The sequence below is a fragment of the Plecotus auritus genome (genome assembly GCF_963455305.1).
Source record: "Plecotus auritus genome assembly, chromosome: 2".
In the NCBI taxonomy this organism is placed as follows: Eukaryota; Metazoa; Chordata; class Mammalia; order Chiroptera; family Vespertilionidae; genus Plecotus; species Plecotus auritus.
Window position 1 is genome coordinate 74,264,929 of NC_137771.1, and position 17,200 is coordinate 74,282,128.

Sequence of the window (17,200 nt, forward strand, 5' to 3'; positions counted from 1 at the left end):
ACACTTAAAACACTGAACAGCGGAATACAACCTTTTGTCCCTCCACATGTGGCTGCCATACTGAGACAAGAAGGTCAGCCATCACAGAAAAGCCTGGGCAGGGGCTGATGGACTCAGGGCCTGGCTGACCATTACAGCCCGCACGTGTGCCATGGCAATGGGAAATGGGTTGGAAAAAACAGAAAACTTAACAAGACAGTCTTGCCCAAATCAACTGTCGTTTTGTGTGTCAGAAAGGTCAACTTCTACGCTAATACAATAATCAGGTCCAGTGCTTCTTTTCTTAAAAATATGCCTTGCTATTTCTGTCTTTCTAATTTCTAAACATCCGACGTCCATGTGTGTGGGTTTACAGGGACAGTCAAGGCTCTGGCTCTTCACGAGAAGAAGACAGTGATTCTTCAGGGGCCGGAGGGAGAGGGTCCGTGTGCCCTCACCCTCGGACCTCTGATCCCCCATATGTCCACCCGTCAAAGAAAATGTTCAGACTCTGCTCTTCCCAGCCTTTCCCACAGACTCCCACTTAATTCCGAAAGCAATCTGGAACAGACGGGAACATGTTCTTTGTTCCCGACTTCCTCTGTGCCGTCTCTTTGTACGTCTCCAGGAATTCTCTGGCTGAGCTTCTGGGGAAAGTTGGCCCCGGCCACACCCCCCTGAGAAAGCGGCTCTGGCGTCAGTGCCGGGCCTCTCTCTGCTCTGAAGAGAGACAGGAGGACCGAGAGGGCCAGGAAGGCAGAGGACAGCGCCGCTCACCTTTCGATGATGTCCAGACGCAGCTGGTGGCCGTACGGCAAGGTAATGAGCTCCAGCCCTGAGCTCACGCCCATGTTCTTCCTCATCTCCTCCGAGACTTCAAGAATCCTGGTGACCTGTTGAGAACACAGTTGAAATACACGGCATCAGGAAGTGGGCTTGCTGCGAACACGGAGTTAGTGTGTGAAAGGAAATACACTGAGCTGGACAGGGTGGATGCGCTTAACTTGTTGCAGTTCTATTTGAGCAACAGCCTTTGAAAAGACAGTTCTAAATGTGATATTTGGGGGATTTTAAAACACATACTGGAATATAAAACCTGGGAGGAAAGAACCAAAATTGTTCTGCAAATTTGGTATTTCTGGCCTGCGAGAGCACAGAGCCGTTCCTCCAGCTTTTGTGTAATGCAGGCTGGTCCCGCTGCGACACTCTGCTGCGGACAGCACCGTGGGCTGTAGCGGATCCCCTGCGTGGGAAAGCGGAATTACGTCCCAGCGGCCCTCTCTGCATGCTTGGCCATTCATGTTCTCACTTAAGGGCAGGCTGGCTGCTATTACCCCTAATTACGCCTCTCCAGGCTCTGTAAATGCATCATGCGTCTGGAAACCATTAGAAAAGCGTACAGAGATTTGAAACCCGAGGTCTCCCCCAGAAGGCTTTTCCTTCAAGAAAATCTGTTTGTTTGTTTGTCCCAGCCAGCAACCCCATCTCAGTCCCAGTGTGTAATCTCATTCATCAGAAGCAGGTATTAGCTGGCCTCTTATAGTTATTACATGTTACCTCAAAATGTTGCAATGGAGTCAGTGCCTCTCTAAAATGGGAACAGCGATGCAGTGGCACCCTGATGCGAACAGCGCAACCCGCGAAACAACGGTCTCACCACGCCGGACACATGGCCAGCGCGGGGCAATTCCTCCCTCGCTCTGTGGAGCTGTCCTCCAGTGCAATGATCCTGGGCACGTGAACAGTCCAGATGCCTTCGTAATAGGCTCCAAAACACATCTGGAAGTTTAGCTGTTATTACTAACCCTGACCCTTAACTTCTGTGGTTGAGCAAGGACCCGCTGTCAGCCCTGGGAAACGAGCCTGTGGGAATCAGCTACCCAGCAGTGGGCCCCAGAATAGGATGCAGGATTCGTACCATGCTCCCTGAGCCTCCGTTTCCCCTTCTCCAACAGAACTGCTAAGTTCACCTTTCTCAAGGACTTTTGCAAAGGCTCAAATGAGCTTAAACCCCCAAAGAACTGTTTGAAAATACAGGGTTGTGAATCATCGGCCACGTAGGAGGGGGACGAATTCTGGCTCAGTCTCTGGAAAGAGATTTACACCTTGACCATGGCAAGGCAGCCCAGATGTGCACGCCAGCCACCTGCGGTCACACACACTCTGCTTGCTTATTTAGACATCTGCCCTGTCGGAGGCTCCAAACCCAGCACATCTGTGGAGCGTCATCCAATCCACGCACTCTGTGGGCTTGTCCTGGATTCGGTTTTGTTCTGGAAGCACCAGCATCCGGAGCGATCACTGCTCTGACAGAGAAGGCTCTGGTCTGTTTTCCTTCAGTGTAAACCTTCAAATCCCTGGTCACCTTCCCGGGATTTGATTAGAAAATGCCTATACCCGCTTGCCCTGTGGCTGAGCTATGGGACAAGGGGCCCTGCGCTCACGGTGCAGGACCTGGATCAGGTGCCCCGGGAAACACCAGGGCCGTGCAGACACAGACACAGAGGAGGGACAAACAGTCTCAGCATGTACTATGAGCTGGACCAGGCAGGGTGCCATCAGAGCCCCATGATGAGGTGTCCCAGCCTCCCTCTGCTCTTCAGATCCGAGCCACCCTGGTTCTCTGAACGCTGCCTGCTCCTCATGCTCCTGCTGCCGGAGCTGCTGCAGTGACCCAGGGAGCCCGGCGGGGCATGCCGGCCCTCCTCCCAGCTGCCAAGGGACCATCTGAGCTGCAGTGAGAGCACTGGCTCAGCTCACCATCAGAGGAATACTGACGGGCACTGTGTCCTCGCAGGCCTGTCGCCCTCACATAACTGCAAAGTGCTTTGAAGATAGCAGCCTGGCGTCAGCCCCAAAGTAGAGACTTCAAAACATGGACAACCTACCAGGACCCCCCCACCTCCCCGCCCCCGACGACCTTCACTGCCCACACAGAGCGCGTCTCCCCCACCATGGTTTCTGATGTTGGAGTTTCTGCATGTGTGTGTCGTCTGCCGCCTGGAAGATGCTATTTGCATTCTTCATCCAGCCAACTCCTATTCAGCCTTCAAAACTCATCTCAGACATCCACCTGACCCCCTCGCTGCCCCATGCTCAGGACCCTGCCTCAGGGACCCCATAGCTCCTGTGCCTTCCTCTACAGAGCACTTCCCACCTGCACTGTGGTCTGAATTCCTGTATCACTGTCCCTCCCACTCTCCCACTGTGACCTGGCCCAGCCCAAGGGAGGCACTCTATGAGTCTGAATACGTAACACTACTCAACACTTACTTAGCCTCATCCTGGCCAGGAATGGTATGGAGGGTAGTTGGTTTTATTCTCCTCCTTTTATCCGTGGGGGAAAAAAGACCAGGAGAGGGAAAGAGGCAGGATTACATTCAGGCAGCTCATCCCCAGAGGCCACGCTCTTAACCACTGTCCCTCACTTCTAGCCACTGCGAAGACAAGTGGGTGGGAGAATGGTTCCGGGTGAGTGAGGTCAGGGTGGTCAGTGCCCATCTGCAGGTGGGAGGGTGGGGTGTCTCAGTGGACGCCCACCCCAACCCCGGGAGTGGGGTGCAACATTGCTGGGCAGGCAGCCTCGAGGTGCTCAGGACCACCTACTGTTCCGATGGCCTTTCTGGGTGTCCACCTGGGCCGTGTGGACTGGTGGGAACCAGCTCTCAGGTCTCAGGTGCTGCCCAGCACGTTCTGAGCTTTGGGGTGGCCCTGTCTGGCTGCCGCTGCATTTGGGGTGGGTAGTAACAGCCCGTTTATTTCCCTCAGAGACACTGATTGTGCCTGCTTTGTTGGCAAAGCCCTGGTCAGTGGTTCCAGGAAGAGGATAAGGAAATGACGTGGACTCAGGAGGGAGGAAGGAAGACTAAACAGCTTCGCCCTTGGGGAGAGTCAGGCAGGCTCCTCCTCCCGTCTTGGCCATGGGGGCTCCGTCTTCCAGGGGTGACTGAAGGCAGACGGGGGAATGGGGACTCACAGGACAAAATGCAGAGAGAAACGGAACAAGAAAGAGGGTGGCTGCACACTCCTTCTGTTGCAAACAGACACAAGGTCTAGTTTCATGGCCGCCAAAGTGGGAGAAGGTTCTACCTCCTGCATCAATGCTCAGCGTCTCACCTCCCACGTTACCACCGAGCCCTGCTTGAGGCCACAAGGAAGTAGTTCATTTCTTCCGGGGAATTAGGCAGTTATGTGAATCCAGACCTGTTTCTGCGAGGAGCTTGCTTTCCGAAGAACCTGGACCAGTTCATGCCAGGCTCAGTGTGAGTGACGTACTGGAGCAGGAACTTTAAATCCTCTTACTGTCCAAACAGGTTTAGCTTGCTTTAAAGTAAGAATCTGACCTGGTGATTATCCCACCATTTGTGAGCACTGCCCAGGGACACTCAGCCAACCACGTAAGCTCCCCGAGCAGCCCCCTCCTGGCTGTCCTCTCAGGGCCGACACACACACACACACGACACACGACACACACACACACACACACACACACACACTCCACACACACACCACGCCCAGGCCTGGCAATGAGGTCAACTGAGTTTTCAGGAAGGCGTTTGTTACCCCAGCACAGCCAGGCAGGGAGGCTGCCTGCCGGCCACGTGAGCCCTCAATCAATCAGGAGCTCCCTGGGGGAGGGGTGCTCAGAGACCACTTCCTGCCATGATTTATGGCCTTAATAAAAGGAAATTTATTTTGGAAAAGCCAGTTCCTAAATAAGCCCTGACCTTTGAAGCTAATTGATTTCACGGAGCTACAAACGAGAAAGGGCTGTAACTCAGAAAGGCCTTATCTGTTGCTCAGATGCAAGGACCTGTCCCTTCTGCCGCGGAGCAGGCTGGGCCACCCTAGCTGGAGGCACCTGCTTTCTAGAAATCTCTCCCTGAAGGATGAGCCTGCCCTGGGCCACCTCTAAACAAAAGACACCCATGACTAAAACACAGGCTCCCAGTAAGAAATGATGGCGATGTAAACATAAACTTATGTAGTCACATGGAAGGACAGGCAGGGTGCTGTTTGGAGGGAGACTCGGGGTTTGGAACCGTATGTCCAGACGGTGCCATTTTTGTGGTGAGCGACCAGACCTGCGTGCCATTATTTCCGTGTCTCTGCTTGCAGAGTAAATGTTAGCCAGGGCGATCCCCAGAAAACTGGATTCTGTGTGATTTTAATCTTTTCTCTTAATCTGTATTTTTATAATTTTTCTTTTCTTTTCTTTTTTTTTTTTAAATATATTTTATTGATTTTTTACAGAGAGGAAGGGAGAGGGATAGAGAGTTAGAAACATCGATGAGAGAGAAACATCAATCAGCTGCCTCCTGCACACCTCCTGCTGGGGATGTGCCTGCAACCAAGGTACATGCCCTTGACCAGAATCGAACCTGGGACCTTTCAGTCCGCAGGCCGACGCTCTATCCACTGAGCCAAACTGGTCAGGACTTTATAACTTTTCTAAATTGAGCAAGTATTACTTATTTTAAAAAATCAAGGTAACTTTAAAATGTTTATTAGCCCAAAAACCATTTAGTAACAATAAATATATAATGTGCATATATATATATATATAAATAAAAATAACCAAGCTCTGCTACTCCAGAAACTACACTTTCATCTCCATCCTCTTTCCTTTGGACTTGGCTTTCCCTGTTCTGGCAGACTTGAGGCCAGGGGAGAATTTTGAAATCAGCCCCAGCTGGGAGGCTGCTATAGTAGCTCCAGACACCAGCGGGGGTTGGAGGAGGCGGCAGGCGCTGGTCAGCAGCCTGCCATCCCTCTGTCCCAGGTGAATTTTATGAGCTTCCTGCCTGGGCAAAGGTTATCTTGGCCGGTGGCTCCCACCCCTAAAATAAATCCCCACGCTCGTGTGATCTTCGGACTTCTCCTATGAACAAAGCACTTCAACTTTGCAGGGGTGGGGAACGTCCGGGCCGCGGGCCGTATAAAGCCTGAGAAATCATTTGGTCTGGCCCTGCCAAGGCATTAAGGGTGAGTTAATTAAATATTTGACCAAACAGAGCAGAACTAATTTTTAGGTTGATAATTTTGTATGGCCCTCGAATGATGTTATAAATATCCAAATGGCCCTTGGCTGAAAAAAGGTTCCCCACCCCTGACTTAAAGGGTAAGGTGGAGTGAGGTGCAGACAGATGCCCGCAAATGTTCGAAAGTCAGAACAAACCCCACCCACCCATTTCCCTACCTTGCAGTCCACGCTCAGCATGTGCCGGGCGATGACCTTGGGGTCGTTGCTGGTGAACAGCTCCTTTGCTCGCTTCAGCATCGCTGTTTCCAGGGGCTTGTTCTCAGGCGGAAGGAGCTTCGACATGAAGTCGTTGGGCCTGAAGGAGGAGGCAGTCTCCAGGAGGGGCATCACAAATTCGGCCTCGGCATCCTGCCCCTGGCCCATCTGTGCCGCTGCCGGTGGCGCCTGAGGCCTGGCCCTGTCATTGTCATCAAGAATCAGGTAGTTGGTGCCAGAGTTCCGGGGACCCGGCGCCCCATTCTGCTTGGCCTTCAGCAGCTCCACGTAGCTGTCCTGGGCGCAGAAGGGCGGCCTCACTCCCCGGTCACAGCCTGTGGCCGAGGCTGGGTTCAGTTCACAGTAGTTGGCCTCGGAGTGGAGCCAGGTGGATGGAGACGGGGGAGCCTTGAGGAGGGGCGCCTTGCAGGGCTTGGGGGGTGGCTTGGGGCACAGCTGGCTGTCCGAGCCCCTCAGCGCCTCCCCTGCCCTGGCGTCCGAGGAGACCCTCCGAACCACCGCCGGGCTCAGGGTGGGCTCGCTGCCCGTCCTGAAAACCGGGGAGTTTGGGCAGGGGCTTGTGTCCACACCCGAGGATTGAGGGGGCATCTTACAGCCTGTGGAGGGTAAGACAGGGTCAGAAAAAGCCCAGCTGTGGGGAGAACACACAACAAACAAAACGAGAGTGATGGCGCCCCAGCTCTCAATTCATGCCCTTGGCCATGAATTTTCATCCTCTAAAGGTCACTCAGTGTGACCACCCATGCCCAGTCTGGAGAAGTCTAGGACGTTCTGAGGGCAAAGTTGGCCCGACCCCACAGTTTCTGGGGGAATTTAAGTCCCAGGGACTGCCGGCAGCTGGGCTGTCACAGAAAGTTAGGCAAGTCAGAGCAGGAAAACACACGGACTCTGGCAGTGAGTAATTTCATCGTGCCCTCAGAAACCCAAGTCTTTAGCCACCTAGCACACAGGTCTCGCTCCCTCTCAGAGCCAGGGGGGGCCCAGCCTGCTCTAGGGGAGAGCTAGAGACCCACTGGGAAGGGGGAGAAAGATGGTGCAACAACCCACATCGGAGTAGTTTAAGGAGCATTAGGGAAATCACCTTGTGGTCCCAAGGGAGGTCAGGTATAAAAAGAATGAAAGACAATCCCATGGCTACTGATACAATTGCTTACTCGGTTTCCCCACATCACACACCTTCGCCCTCTTCTGGCTGTGAAAGGAGAACGGGGAGGAAGAGGGGTTGCTGGACAGCTGCTCCACCATGAGCCCCAGGACCAGCCCACGCCCCTCTGTCCTGGGAGTGGACCACACAGGCGCATTGGTCATGGAGACCCATGTTTGCGCATGGGATTGGAATCAGAAAACCTGAGTTCAAATGCTGGCTTATCCGCTGACCTGACAGATGCCTCTGGACAAGTCACTTAACCTCTGTGCCTCTGTTTCCTCAGCCTCGAAAAGGGAATAACCATGCTCACCTGGTCATGAGGCTCAAAAGCTAGTACATAAAGCACCCAGCTCAGTGATTCGCATCCGATCTAGTCCTACAAACCTCTGCAGGCAGAGCCCCAGGTCTTTCCCAAAGGAGGTGACCAGATGGAGCAGAAAAACAGCCTGAAGGAAATCAGGGGAACACTGTCGCACCCCCCAACCCCCCCGACATTCCCAGTGACCTACCAATCGGCAGGTAGCTCTCCGACTGGTGGGCTTTGAGGGATAAGGCTCTTCTGTCCTGCATGTGATCCAGGCAGGCGGGCTGGCTGCCGCTCTTCTCTTTATTTCTGGAGCAAAAGACAAGCCGGGCAGAAACCTATCATTAAGTCATAGAGCCTTTAAGCAACACCGCGGAACGATTGCTCAGAACAAGAGTGCCTCCGCATACCCCAACAGGCCAGGAATGTCTGCGGGTGAGAGCACTGCTGATGGGGCGATTATGACATGACTGTGCCGTGGGCTCCATCCCGCAGCCCCACCACCCAGCCGGCCAGTCTAGAAGGCCTCCTCTGGGCCTTCCCAATCAGTTGATCAGAGCAGGGTAAAAGTTTCAGAATATTCTCAGGAAAACCTGATAAACTGAAATGTGCACTTTTTACAGAGCCTAACATTCTTACAAAGGAGGAACGACTTAATTACCTGCCATTCCCCCATAATGTAACAGTTTCCATTTCAGTGTAAACCTCTGGTCCCCCAAGTACCCCCCAGGCCCGTCTGGGGGCATTGCACCCACAGCCCCCTCCCTTGGGCTGGGGGTGGCAGCTGGGAGGTGCAGAGAGCAGGCCCGCAGGGGAAAGGTGGGATAGAACTGCCACACAGCTAGCTAGCGTGCTCCAGGCCTTTGCTAATTCAGGTGGGAATGTCTCCAGCACCGAGGAACAGAATCTCCTTTTTGCTAGAAGAGAAAGCACTGTACAAGTTGTAATGACCTTTCATCGGTCCTCCTACAAGCTTATGTTACAGAAATCGCAACGTTTTTCCTACCTTTTCAAGCACCAAAGGAAAAAAAACAAACCAAATTTAAAAAAAAACCACCACCCCAAATTCCCAGCAACAGAGAAATTCCAGCAACCCCTCAGAGATAAGGCAGGGCAGAGGGCAAATTCCAAAAGGCAATGGCTTCTGAAAAGTGATACTTAAGCAGTGATCACCGGGACAGTCAGACTCCGCTGGCCACACACCAAGCTGGAATGCAACCTGGCTGGGCACACACCTTTGCCCAGGTGGCGGCCCGCCAGCCAACCAGAGGCCGGAGTCAGGGACACGCAGGAGTGCTGGGGGTGGGGAGGTGGGCAGGACGCTGGTCATTACTGACGTTGCGCCTACCCCACCCCCACGGTTAGACACTTCTGCGCCCGCTGCCTGTGCCCAGAGGTGACAAAGCTTCGGAGCTCTGCTTTCAAAGGGCGATCAGAGGAGGTGCTCTGCTGGGCCTGTCTCATTCACGTGGAGACTCTCCCAGTCTTTCTTCCATTTCTTATCTTAAAAAAATAATATATTTTTAAAGCCTGGTCTCTGAAGGCAGACAGGGGCCCTCCTCCCAGAGCCAGACTCAGCGGGGCTTCTGTGTGTCGACAACCACCCTCTGGCCCTGTCATGGCATTAACTCCCTGCTCATCAGCTGAAGAATTCCCAGAAGAAACAAGAAAAGAGTACCCAGCACTTGAACATTTTAAGGGATCTCAAGTCTAGTCTTATTACCATGGAAAGGAGAATTTCTAAATAACTTAGATAGAAGTTCTTCCTCCCTGCCCTGGCCGGGTGGCTCAGTTGGTTGGAGCATCGTCCCGTACACCAAAATGGTTGCTGGTTCAATTCCCGGTCAGGGCACATACTTAGGTTGCGGGTTTGATCCATTGGAGGCAACCGATTGATGTTTCTCTCCCTCTCTCTCCCTTTCTCTCTCCCTTCCTATCTCTCTAAAATCAATAAAGAAGATATTGGGTGAGAATTTTTTTAAAAAACTTCTCCCTCCCTTCCTGCAACTGCCCTCAGTCTTGCATTCTACTTCCCTTCAAAAATAATAATCATTGTGATTAACACTTACCTAGCACTTATGGGCTGTTCTAAGCACTCTGCACACTGAAACCATTTAACCCTCACAAGCCCCATCTTCCCAGATGAGGAAAGTGAGGCCCCGAGCAGGCGAGCAGCTTGCCCAGGGTTCACCAGGTGAGAGGTGGGCCAGCCTTCACGTCCAGGCGGGGGTGGGGTGAAGGTGGGCACAGCCAGATGCTGACTGACATCTCCTAGAGCTTCCTAGTAGCACAGCTGTACTTTGTATTACTCAGAATGCTGTATTTTACTTCTGAATTTTTGAATTCAGGAAATTACTGTTTATGACATTTCCTCCTGGTCCATCTGATGAATATCTTTCCAAGGAGGGTGAGCTCCTTGTCTGCCTAACTAAGCCCAGACACGGCCAGAGGGCCCCTCCGCGGTCCCGACACCACCCACCACCCGGGGGCCCTGACCCACCTGAGCAGGTTTCCTCTGGGCAAGCTGGGCTCGCGGGCCTGGACGCTGCCCGTGGTGAGGCTCAGCCTCTTGGCTACGTCTGGCCTTCCCTCCACCAGGCTGCCCTCTCGGGCCAGGCCAGGGGGGGTGCCGTAGCGCTCCTCCAGGCACCGCAGGGGCACCGTCCTGTTGATGGGCTGGAAGATGATGGCTCCGCTCTGCTGGGAGATGGGCCGGCGGTTGCCCACGTAGCAGCGCACCAGGCCGGGGATGGAGTCGAAGCTCTCCATCTCAAACTGGTACTGCACACGGCTGTAGGCCTCGCTGAGCCGAAGGACTGTCCGCTGGATCTTGAAGTGCTGAGCGAGGTTCTTCCACTGACAGGTCAGAACAAAGTTTCCGGGGCTGGACAGAGAGTCTCGAACCAGGAAGTCGCCATCTCGCTGCACGAGGTTTTCTGACACCTTGGGGACAAAACCGTGAGTGAGGAGCAGGAAAGCAAGGCAAGCTTACATTCCTTTTAAAAACTGTATTTCTCCCCGCTTCTCTGGGCCAAGAGAAGACAATGCCGTGTTGTCTCTACCCCCTCAGTTGGCTCTTGACTTTTCAAATGTCTAATTCTTAGAAGACCCAGCCATTCATGCTGGCCACCCAGTATGTGCCAAGTACTGCTGTGGGCACCGGGTTTACAGCAGTGAATGAAGCAGACTGGAGTCCCCACTGCATGGAGCTTCTATTTTGAGTGGAGAGCTTCTTTTTAGTGAGGAGGGTATGGCATGTCAGATGTCATAAAGTGAAGGAAAAAGTAAACTAGGAGGTTAAGTGCCTGGGAGGGGATCGGGGGATCGCTGTCACAAGGTGACGCATGATCCGTTCCCAATTGAGTTGGTGCCAAAGGTAAATGACGTGGTTGCTGAGGAAGGGGGCTTGGCCAGGAGAGGTTTTAAGGAGGAGGTAGGAGCCCAGCTGGTCTGAAGGCTAGGGCAAGAGTGGATGGATGCAAAGGCAGTGCTCCACGTGGGGCTCAGCATGAGCATAGGGTGGGGCTAGAAAGGGGCACGGTGCTTGGAGGAGGAAATGATGGGGCTGGAGCAAAGGATCTGCGAAATGGGTGGGCAGGGCTGGGCTTGGACATGACCCTGGCCAGATGGAGGCCCTGGAACAAAGTTGGGAGGAATATACATCTGCATACATAATATATGCAAAGCACAAGTACAACGGAACACAGTATTTGATAAAAAAAATCGGTAACCATGATGACGCTGACGTTTATAGAAAAAGGAGAATGCATACTGTGGTGCAGCATGATCTGATAGGCAGTTGGCCCGGGTTTGCATTCTGGCTCCGCTGTGTGACTCTGGGCAAGTTACCTAATCTCTCTGTGGCTCCGTTATGTGACCTGAAAAGCAGGGATCCTGTGACTATAGAGCAGCAGTAAGAATGTAAGGGAGTGTTATCTATAACTATCATTATTATTGTTACAGTGTTCAGTTATGCAAGCTGGAATGATTTAGAGCTGAAAATGTACACTCATGGCAAGTGGAAACAAATTTTATGATCAAGATAGGGAGAAGCATGGCAGGGACAGCCATAGATTTTATAAACTTTGATAATTTTTCAAGGCCATTCCAACATTTGATCAGTTAGCTTAGAACAGTATGCCACCATGGTTACTTTAAGTTGCATCTTTGCCTTAAAAATATTTTTTGTCACATTTCCATTTCTTGGAATTGAGCCTGAAGAAATAATTATAGTTGTGAACATAGCAGTTTATCTTAAAGGATGTTGGTCAGCATGCCCAATATATAATGGTGCATGTGTACAATGAAAATGCACACAATGTAGAATGGTATAGGAGAATATTTGATAGTTGGAGAAAATTCTCAGGGTATGCCATGAAGTGGAGAAAGTGGGCTTCCAAAAAGTATATGTGGTGTGATGTCATCCTTGATTTAGAAAAGTCTGGGAGGATTTATATCAAACTATTCACAGTGGTTATCTCCAGGAGGGAGAATTATGGGTGAGGGGGTAATTTTCTTCCTTTTTTGCTCCCTGTATTTTCCACAATCAAATTTAAACTTAAAAAAAAAAGAGAGAAAGTTAGACTAAGGATTATTTCTTTGATAAGGCTGAGCAATCTGCTTCATTAAAAAAATAACTCATGACATGATGCCCTTCCCCTCACCCCCACCCACTCCTTTCCTGTCATATTGTCTTGGGTAAATGACTGGCGGATCAGGTTGTAATAAAAACCCAAGGAAAATTCTGGACCTTGATTCTGTACTTACTTTATTTTCCACTTTCTATATTATTAAGCAAACAAAACCCCATTATTTATGGCTATGGCTCAAACAACAATCACAAAGTACATTCCAGGCCATGAATCTGTGATCACTGATCTGGTCCCTCTTTTCCCCCATCCCTGGGCCAGGGGGTCGGGCAGTGCACAGGGGGCACTGTTGCTCTGCGCCGCTGCCTCAATGATATCCCTCTCTTTATCGGAAATTAAGCCACTGCCTCGGAAAGGAAGCAGGCTCCAGAGGGCGTGAGGCTGCAGGCAGCCAGCCAATAGTTCAATCATTGGAACCACAGCCCGGCCTTACTTCTCAGGTACCGCCCTGCGGTGGCTGCCTCCTGCCTGCCCCGTGTTTGCAGACCACAGAACACCTGCCTTTTCCGCATCCACTTGCTGGGCGCGTGGAAGGGTACTTTGGTTTTCTGACTTTCGCTTTTCCCAAGGTGTCCTTACAGGCAGGCCGAAGTTAAGCCACTGCAGGCCATTTTATAGTATTTGTTTTTGGCTAAACGGGGGCTCTCTCCTACATGGCCTTGGTGCATGACCCTGCAGGGTCATCGGTTTGGGCACTGTTTGAGAACAGCCGGGTGTGTGCTGGCAGGGAGGAGGCAGGTACCTGTCGGGGGATGCGGCCGTGGTACCAGGCGTGGCTACGCAGGTCCTCACTGCTCAGCAGCAGCTCCTCCTCCAGCTCCTTCTTCAGCCTCTCAGGGGTTCTGTCCATGACGTGCCTCTCCTTGGAGAACTGCAACACAGTGTCAACACTGACCTCCCGCCCTGCCCACGCCCGCCAGGCCAGGCCAGCTGGCGACAACTGCCCGCCTTATGGTTGGCTGCTCTGCTGATCAAACCAGTATATGCCCAGAGCCCTGTCCAGGTAGGGGAGCCTGGATAATGATTACAATTAGCTGTGACCTTTCATTTCTCTGGCTGTAAGTGTGCAGTAAATTGTCCACCTGCACATGGGGACTGTGATAGGAGAGACGGCCAAGCTGTGCCTTTATCAGTCTACTCAGGTAGCAGTTAAAAACATGGGGAGCTGGGCAGGGGCACCAGAGAGAGATGTGCAGGCATGAGGCACACTGAGGCTGCAGAGAGCTTCCTCAGCACTGTCCTGGGAACCGAAGCCGGGAAGGACAGCCGTCCCCAGCTGGCTGGTGGTGACGGCTCTGGATTCGCTGCTATTGGCAAATCCAGGCCAGGAATGGAGTCAGCTTTAGAGACTTTCGGAGCAACTGGACAGAGTAATTTTATGTTTCTTGAATCTAATAATAGAAGTCTACGTTTACATTTTGTATGCCTTTTTAATTTCATTTTTCTAATATTTTATTTTTAAGTCAGGTTGGAAGTTGAAACTTTAAACCAAAACAGACAACTGGTCCTTCACCTCAGATAGTCTGAGTCTCTGCTCTAGGTCAGTGGTTGGCAAACGGTGGCGCGCGAGCCACAGCCGTGGTTTGACGCTCTGTTGAGTAATGAGTTTGCCGACCACTGCTCTAGGTCATCCCACAGCAGCCAGGGCAGGAGGTCTGGGTGGGCAACACTGGCTTCCAGTTTAATTTAGAAACCACACCCACTTACGACCTGTGAACTGCACTTGGACACCTGCCCGGTTCCCAGCAAAACCAGGCTCAGGGACGGCTGGTTGAAGGTCATGGGAGCAGGAAAAGGCTGTGTCCTTGTGTTTTCCCAAGTTCCCCTGCTTGGCCTCAAAAGCCCTAAGGAACTAGCAAGCTGTCCTTATCACACTGCTCTGTCCCTTAGCGGGGACAGAGCCCCAGATGCCTCTCCACCAAAGAAAATGAAAACAGACAGGATTTCCCAGCTGGATTCTTATCCTGGTCTTTCTGAGCATGTGAGCCCATGAAGGCACTGGCCTCAGAATGACTCAGGGGCCACTGTCAAGGTGGGGCTCTGGCTTACTAATTGTTTACTTCTCCCTCCTCCTCTTCCCCACCATTGTTCTTTCAGTGCAGGCATGGGAGGGTTTGATAAGCTGAATTCACATCAGAGAGGCTGCCATCGGCTGCCTGATGCCCGCAGGAGTTAGCAGTGCTGTGGGACACTGCTCGGACCACTGATTATGCTCAGGTGCTCCTGAAGACAGCTCGCTGGGAAGACTTGAGTGTAGAATGTAGTAGACTGTCCACTGGGCCACATTTACTGTTAGTTTATTGTCTGTCTTGCTCCCACTAGATTTTAAGTTTCACAAGAGCAGGGGCCCAAGTGCCTTCTTCCCAGCTACCCCCAAGCAATGCCTGAATGTATTAGGCACTCCGTCCTCCCTGAATGTACACATATGCCAAGATGAGGAACCTCTATGACTTTTCTTAGTTATGAAGATTCTCCTCTTCTCTCTCCAATGATCTGAAGCCCTGTTCTGGCTGGGCATGCTGACACATAGCTAACGGATGACATCTTCAATCTCCCTCTCTCGCAGGGAGAGCTGATGACTCAGCTCTGGCCTAGGAAGGGTCCGCTGCAGTGTTGGTGGGACATCGTAGCTGAGCCGTCATGGCGGGAGCTGCAGCACCATCCTGAACCCTGAGGAGGAAGCCACTCCCCAGGGGAGCACAAGGTATAGGCTAGCCGGTCCCTCACACTGCGGGGTCAATATCCCAGCCCCGGATTGCCCGCCTCCAGGTCTTCCATGAGATCGCCTGTCTTGTTTAAGCCTGTTATTTTGGGTGTTCCTGTCACTGGCAGCTGAACTAAATCCCAAGGCTACTGGACTTGGCCCCTATTTAGCCACCCTGACAGTCTGTATGCCCAGCCTAAATCCCTCGTGCTGCATCCTTGGTCAGAGTTCTGAGACATGTAGAGAACAGCAGAGCCTATCCTCCACGTAACCCTCCAGTGAAAGTGTACTCTCTGTATTTCTCCGTCTTCTCTTTCCTCTCTGATAGCCAACAACCAGATTGCTTCTCACTATCCCACCCACTCTTTCTTTCCCAGCATCGCTCATAAATTGTAAGGGTGTTTGTTGTTGTTGTTGTTGTTGTTGTGAATCCTCACACGAGGATATTTTTCCTCTTTTTCTTTAGAGACAGTGGAAGGGAGGGGGAGAGACAGAGAGAAACATTGGTGTGAGAGAGACATAACGATTGGTTGCCTCCCACACGTGCCCCAACCAGGGCTGGGGATTGAGCCTACAACCAAGGTACATGCCCTTGACCAGAACCAAACCCAGTACCCTTCAGTCTGCAGGCCAATGCTCTATCCACTGAGCCAAACTAGCTAGGGCCATAAGTTGTTGTTTGTTTTTTTTAGCATTTTATGTGCAATAATCTTTCATTCCAGTTTTTGAGATAATACTGTTTTATACTTGCTACCAAAAATATAAAGTCAGCTATCTTATTACTTCTATCCTAACTCCTTAGAGGAAAATCCACAATTATTGTTCTCTCTCTGTAGACTCTGTAGACGGGGCCCTATAGGAAAGTACACAGGGAGGAGAGAAACAGAGACCAGTAAGACTGACCTTCCTAAATAATTCAGGAGGGAAGACCAGACTTCAAAAAATATGCCCTTGCCCAGCCAGCGTAGCTCAGTGGTTGAGCGTTGACCTATGTACCAGGAGGTCACAGCTTAATTCCCAGTCAGGGCATGTGCCTGGGTTGCAGGCTCGATCCCCAGGATGGGGCATGCAGGAGGCAGTCAATCAATGATTCTCTCTCATCATTGATGTTTCTATCTCTCTCTCCCTCCCCCTTCCTCTCTGAAATTAATAAAAAATATTAAATACACACACACACACACACACACACACACACACACACACCCTTAATCTCTTGCATAAATTGTGAAAACTTAGGAGGTTACACAATTGCTCAAGTTGTATTTGAAAGAGAAGGGAGGGGAAGATACAGGGAGAGGAAGAGTGGGGAGAGGAGAGAGTGGGGAGGAGGGAGGGAGGGAGGAGGGAGACAGCCCCAGAGCACAGGAGCAGTTGCAAAGAGCTCTTCATTTCCAGCCAGTGGGGGCTGGCTCTACCGCATTAAACCAGCTGGGTGGCTGCTGGGCGCTTCTGCCTCAGCAGGTGATGTGGGCACTGTCAAACCGAAGAAAGCAATTCAAAAGTCACCCACAGATGGTCATGCTCCTCATTAAACAGTGGTTTAATGTGGTTCCTTTGGGGGTGGATGCCTGCTAGAACTTTCACTTACTGTTTTAATCACATATACGAATGCAGCTTTTATTGTTTTTCCCAGTGCCTATGTTTTATGAGGCCTTGACCCTGCCAACTATGATTTTCTGCTATAGATAAGTACTTTGATGGGCTGTCAATCCCATGGCTGGTGAAGGGTGACCATCCACCATATTAGAAAATTGAGAAAATGTACCCACTTGTCTCTGTGAGAGCGCCGTGATTGAAATTTGTGCTCCCTGGGGACCAGAAATGAGATTCCTGCTTCATGGAACGGGTCACACATTTGATCGAATTCTGTTGGTTTTCCCCGAACAACCAAACTTTTGCTAACAGTGACCCTTCCACTTACCGGCTGCCCTCTGGGAGGAATCTGAATTTCTCCTAGAGATGCAGCCATTTCAGTCATGGCCTAGACTAGTTGGAGATCTTTTGGTCCATGAAGTAAATTCTAGCAATTAGAAGTCACACAATAGCTCCTCTGCCTTCGGCGACGGTTTTATTCACCTGTGTGATCATCTGTGTCCTCTGAAATTCTGATTCTACTCATGCCAAAGACTCTTCCCGCCCTTCCTTAGGCTCCTTCTGA

At 51.5% G+C, this 17,200-nt stretch overlaps 1 protein-coding gene across 1 annotated transcript in view; it reads right to left on the bottom strand.

Annotated features, from left to right (window-relative positions):
• Positions 1–17,200, bottom strand: part of BCAR3 (BCAR3 adaptor protein, NSP family member) — a 109,963-nt gene that overhangs the window by 17,563 nt on the left and 75,200 nt on the right. The window contains 5 exon segments of the mRNA XM_080655662.1: positions 757–872; positions 6,179–6,834; positions 7,895–7,998; positions 10,190–10,632; positions 13,081–13,209. Coding sequence (XP_080511788.1) covers positions 757–872; positions 6,179–6,834; positions 7,895–7,998; positions 10,190–10,632; positions 13,081–13,209 — 1,448 coding nt within the window.